Raw genomic sequence first — 6,430 nt, 5'->3', positions numbered from 1 at the left:
ATTGTGAGATGTATTTATAGATGCATATTATATACCCCGTTCTTAAGTTTATGGTCTGATCCAACATCTATGCAAGATCGTGTGTGGGGTCATGTGTGTGTGTTAGATGGAGTAGCATGGTTTTAGTGATTGGATAGTGACAATATGTTCATGATCTATTATGGCTTTGCCTTTATTTTGCTACCTCACTATGGATTAAGTGAATGCTTGTGCTATGTTCATCATGTGATAGCAATGATGATCTTGTTTGTTCAAGGTAGCATATTTGATATTCAAACTTCATATCAAAGTACTTATTACTATATGTTCTGTTAATTCTTAATACAAGATTGATGAAGTTTCTTTCTTGTGGAGTATAAGAGAGGTGTGTTACATCATCTCTATGTTAGGACGTGATGCCTATATTAGTTCTGATCTTACAAATAATATTATTTGTATCTTCATATCTCATTGATGAATTGCTTTTTGTCCACCACAACTTTACGAGAGAATAGTCAAATGAACCCATGAACCCCGGTCCACTTTTTATCATAAGAAACACCTTCATATTGCTTTTACATTGTTTTCTATTTTTTGCACTATCTTATTCCGAAAATACAAAAATATTTACTTTTGTTATTTGCATCCAAAACACCAAAAAATAATCAATATCTTTACAATTTTTACTTAGTTATTTTATCTAGTTTAGTTTGTACTTGTTTTATTACTACTTGTGTTATTTACTTATGCAAAACCTTGTGATTGGCAACCACACGGTGGACTTGGGGACACAAGGCATTTATTTTACTTGCAGGATTGCTTGAAGAAGAGAGAAGAGAACAATTTTCCATTTTGTTCCTCGAGAGTTCGATATAATCTCTCGAGTCACCCTTGTAGGGAAAAGTACTCCCTTGATAAAACACTCTGCACTTGGAGTCCGATGTATCAACATCTTTTTGGCGTAGCTTGTAGCTGTCATTAGTCGTCTACGCGAGATGAAAGTATTTGATGAGGCGGTGCTCCTGACACGCTGTACGGGCGGACGGGCTCCCCCAGGTGGTGAGGGGAGGATGCGAGGACAACTGTTAAAGTATAAACTTGTATAGTTCTACTGACCCGTATTATACATGTATAGCTGTAGATTGATATGTGTATTGGTAGTTTCCTTGGTCTCCAAGGCTTTGTAATCCTCCTATATATATTGAGCCGATCACCCCATTGAGAGGTGTCTTCCCTCAAATCTATTCTCGTTTATATGGCATCAGTTGTTCGTTCCTAAACCCTAAAGCGCTTCCGCCGCACCCTCCCGATCCAATCTGGCCGCCGTCGTCTACCCTAGACCGCCGCCATGACGAGCCCCGCCCAGATCTCCTCGACGGCAGGTGCCCTCACGGACACCGTGGCGCCCGCCATCGCGCCTCCCTCGCCGGCCGCCCTCGCCGTCAACGTCGCCAACGTGAAAACGCACATCCCGGTCGTCCTCAACCTCCAGGCTTCCAACTTCACCAAGTGGGACATGCTGCTCGGCGTTCTCCTCGGCCGGTACGAGCTCACCGACCACATCTCCGTCGACACCCCGGCTGCTGCTCGCGATGCAGAGTGGATGCGTCAAGACTTCACGGTCCGCTCGTGGCTGTACGGCTCCATCAGCGACGACATCCTCGACACCATCATGGGCCCGAACCAGACCGCCTACGTCGCCTACATGCTGATCCGCAACCTCTTCCTCGACAATCAGCTCACTCGCGCAGTCTACCTCGAGGCGGGGTTCCGTGCCCTAGCACAGGGCGATCGCACCATCGCCGCCTACTGCCACCGCCTCAAGACTCTCTCCGACGCTCTTCGCAATGTCGGCCAGCCCGTGACCGACCAAACCCTGGTCCCCACTTGCCTGCGCGGCCTGAATCCGCGGTTCAGCGACATCACCACGCTCGTCACCATGCAGGTCCCCTTCCCAACCTTTCTGCAGACGCGGTCCCTCCTGCTCCTCCACGAGAACCAGCTCCCCGCCTCGCTCCCGGGGATGTCGTCGGCGTCTTAGGTCGCGCTGTACGGGCACACTGCCGGCCCCTCCTCCGGCGGTGCTCCAGGCGGCGGCTCCGGCAACGGCAATGGTCGCTGGAAGAAGAAGAAGAATGGGAATCCTGCTCCCGTTGACCCACGCGGCAGCTGGACTGCACCCGCGCCCGGCCCATGTGAAAGGACACGGATGTCGCCTAGAGGGGGGGTGAATAGGCGGTTTAAAACTTTTACGAGATGGGCTTAACAAATGCGGAATAAAACTAGCGTTTACTTTGTCAAGCCCAAAGCCTATATACTATGGTTCACCTATGTGCACCAACAACTTATTCTAAGCAATGGTTCATCTATGTGCACCAACAACTTATGCTAAGCAATACAAGCAAGTATGTGATGCAAGATATATATGACTTCAAGCACGATGGCTATCACAAGGTAAAGTGCATAAGTAAAGAGCTCGGGTATAGAGATAACCGAGGCACGCGGGAGACGATGATTTATCCCGAAGTTCACACTCTTGCGAGTGCTAATCTCCAGTGGAGAGGTGCGGTGGCTTAGTGCTCCCGAACGCCACAAGAGGCTGACCTTGAGGTGTGGTTGCTCGATGCACACCAACGCCACAAAGGCCTCACCCCAAGATGCGGTACTCACACCACACACCGAACGCCACGAAGGCGCCTCACCTAAATCTCCGGTGACCCTCGCCACAAAGGCTTACGTCACGGTTCCACTAAGGGATTTCCTTCGAGGCGGAAAACGGGCCTTACACAAAGGTTGGGGCACACATCCACAACTTAATTGGAGGCTCCCAACAAATCACCACAAAGGTCTAGAATCCGTCTAGGGTTCCAAGAACCCAAGAGTAACAACCTTCTTGCTTTCACCACCACGAATCACCATGGGGAACTCAAACCGATGCACCAAATGCAATGGCAAGTCCCTCACTCTCAAATTCCACCAAAGCTACAAAAGCTATTGGGGGAATAAGAGAGGAAGAACAAAGGAATTCACAAAGAACACCAAGATCAAGATCTAGAGGATTCCACTCACAAAGAGATGGATTTGATTGGTAGAAATGTAGATCTAGATCTCCTCTCTCTTTTCCCTCGAATGGGGGCAAGAATCATGGAGGGATTGAGACATAGAGCAAGCTTCTCTAGTTCAATAATGGAGGAGAGAGAGAGTGAGAGAAGCACCAGCCCAAGGAGGAAGAAGGGGTATTTATATCCCCCAAGAAAATCGAGCCGTTGGGGCAAATCGAGGGCCGGATTATCCGGTGTAAGTTAGGGCCGGATAATCCGGCCCCCCTGAAAAATCCGGCCCTGGGAAATTCCGGGCAAAAGTCCGGCCAAAAATCCGGCCCCTATCCAGGGTATCACTGAGCCACTTCGCCAAAAGTCCTTAGCTGATTTTTAGGGGCCGGATATTTTGCAAATATCCGGCCTGGTGATATAGACCTGCTACCTTGTAAAATCCAAAACTTAAGATTGGTAGCTCCGAATAGAGTGAAACCAATTTTGTTGGAAAGAGGACGACAAGAGCATACCCAACAAAATATGGGAACTAGTGGGGGGTGATTTTATATTATATTTAGAGATGCAACACCTCAACATGAGAAACCGAGAAAATCACCAAACTCGAAAACGCAACAAGTGATCTATGCGTAATCCGTTTTCGATGAACTAGAGCTTGTCATGAGAATAAGTGTTAGGGTTCGTTGCATAGAAAACAAAAAATTTCCTACCGCAAAGACGAATAAATCCAAGATCTAATCTATGGAACACCCAAGATCTAATCTACAAGATCGGAGCAACGAGATTGATATGAGACTAACCCTCGAAGATTTCCAAAGCCTATGAGATTAGATCTCGTTGTTGGTGTAGACGATCGTCCCCAGTGCTGCAATCCGGCAGCACTTCCGTACTCGATCGCGCGTACGGTGTCGATGAAGCCATTCCTCTCCCCGTTCCAGCGGGCAGCGGAGGTGTGGTAGATCCCCTCGAAATCCCAGCAACACGACGGCGTGGTGGTGGAGGTGGAGGAGAAATTCCTGCAGGGCTTCGCCAAGCCTGCGCAGGAAGAAGGAGGAGGGAGAGAGGGGCGGCTAGGGCTTGGGGGGATGATGTGCTGCGCCCCAGCCCTCCCCTCCCTCTTTTATAGGCGTGGGGGGCTGCCTTGGCCCCTCCTCCAAGCCCAAGGGTCGGCCAAAACAAGGGGGGAACTTCCCCCAAAGTTAAGTCCCTATTTTCAAGGGATTTGATCTTATCCACTTGGTACAGCCACATGGGCCTTGGGGGGCTGGTGTGCATGTCCCATGTGGGCCTATGCGACCCCTCCGGTCCATGTTGGTCATCCGGGATAGGTGGGCCCCACTATGGTACCCTCCGGAACCTTCTAGAACCTCTAGTACAATACCGAAAAATCCTGAACTTTTCCGGAACCCTGAAAATGACTTCCCATATATGAATCTTATTCTCCGGACCATTCCCGACCTCCTCGTGATGTCCTGGATCCCATCCGAGACTTCGAACAAACTTCGGTTTCCATCTCATATTCTGAATCTACTTATGCGACATCGAACCTTAAGCGCGTCACCCTACGGTTCGTGAACTATGCAGACATGATCGAGACTCCTCTCCGAGCAATAACCAATAGCGGGATCTGGAGATCCATAATGGCTTCCACATATTCAACGATAACTTAGTGATCGATTGAACCATTTACATACGATACCGATTCCCTTTGTCACACGATACTTTACTTGTCCGAGGTTCGATCATCGGTATCTCCATACCTTGTTCAAGTACTCTTTACTCGTAACTGTGGTATGTCATCTCTTGTGATCCAATCACATGCTTGCAAGCTAATCAGACGACATTCCACCGAGAGGGCCCAGAGTATATCTATCCGTCATCGGGATGGACAAATCCCACTGTTGATCCATATGCCTCAACTCACACTTTCTGAATACTTAATCCCATCTTTATAACCACCCATTTACGCAATGGTGTTTGATGTAATCAAAGTACCCTTCCGGTGTAAGTGATTTACATGATCTCATGGTCGAAGGACTAGGTAACTATGTATCGAAAGCTTATAGCAAGTTGAACTTAATGACTTGATCTCATGCTACGCTTATTTGGGTGTATGTCCATTATATCATTCACCCAATGACATAACCTTGTTATTAACAACATCCAATGTTCATGATCACGAAACCATGATCATCTATTAATCAACAAGCTAGTTATACAAGAGGCTTACTAGGGACTCCTTGTTGTTTACATGACACACATGTATCAATGTTTCGGTTAATACAATTATAGCATGGGATGTAAACATTTATCATGAACACTAAGATATAACAATAACTAATTTATTATTGCCTCTTGGGCATATCTTCAACAGTCTCCCACTTGCACTAGAGTCAATAATCTAGTTTACATTTGTAAAGATATAACACCTTGGCCTTCTGGTGCTTATCATGTTTGCTCACGGGAGAGGTTTTAGTCAACGGATCTGACACGCTCAGAAACGTATGTATTTTGCAATTCATTTGCGTCTCAACGCATCACTCATTTTCCAAATGAGTCAGCATATATGCTTAGTCCTCTGGTGCAACCTTAATTCCGCGGTCTAAAATATGTCACTAATATTGTCACACACAATATAGCTTCAAAGTTCTGACACTATCGGAACTACACCAAGTTCTCAAAGAACTCCTCGACTTAAACATCCTCAGTCATTGTCAAAACAATGACATATACTCTGCCTTTGTTTGTAGAATCCATCACAACATTTAGAACTCATCTAAATCTAGCATATACTTCTTCTAGCTCATTGTGCTACCTTTTAAACAACACTTAGCCTAATTGAGATTGAAATTTTTATTTTTATATGAGACCAAACTAATATCGGTGCAACACCTTACAGCGATTTGTTTGTCATTACCCCATACAAAACTATATATATATATATATCCTTGGTTCTTCTAAATCACTCAGGGATATTCTTACTGTTGTCCAATGATCATCACATGAATCATTCTGGTATATGCTCGTAACTCTTTAGAGCACAGGACATCTGATTGTGTACATATTATTTGTGATCTAAAATCACTCATGTGTTTTTACTCACTGAGTGTCAAATACACTCAAGTCTTGTTTAAACCTTCACATGGAAAACAACACCTTCTTAATACTTTTATATTGAACTACTTCAATATTCATTCTATGTACTTTAACTTAAACTTATTATGTGTTTAAATCTATCTTCATAGATCTTGACACTAAATATGTTTCAGTTCATATCCTTTCATTGAAGTTAATTCTCAATGAAATCTTCTAATCACATCAAGTACATGATTACATTATTTATAATCAACGATATGTCATCTACACAAAGTATTATAAATATGTCTCAGCGCTCCCAC

The 6,430-nt window shown here is 45.3% G+C and overlaps 1 protein-coding gene across 1 annotated transcript; it reads left to right on the top strand.

Moving 5' to 3' along the window:
• The first annotated feature begins 1,327 nt into the window (after positions 1-1,327).
• LOC127335166 (uncharacterized) lies at positions 1,328-2,020 on the top strand. The gene has a single exon (XM_051361761.1). It carries the CDS (start codon positions 1,328-1,330, stop codon positions 2,018-2,020), a length of 693 nt encoding a protein of 230 aa, XP_051217721.1.
• Positions 2,021-6,430: the final 4,410 nt, after the last annotated feature.

This window comes from Lolium perenne, chromosome 1 (genome assembly GCF_019359855.2).
Source record: "Lolium perenne isolate Kyuss_39 chromosome 1, Kyuss_2.0, whole genome shotgun sequence".
Lineage (NCBI taxonomy): Eukaryota > Viridiplantae > Streptophyta > Magnoliopsida > Poales > Poaceae > Lolium > Lolium perenne.
This window is presented reverse-complemented; position numbering and strand designations above follow the sequence as displayed.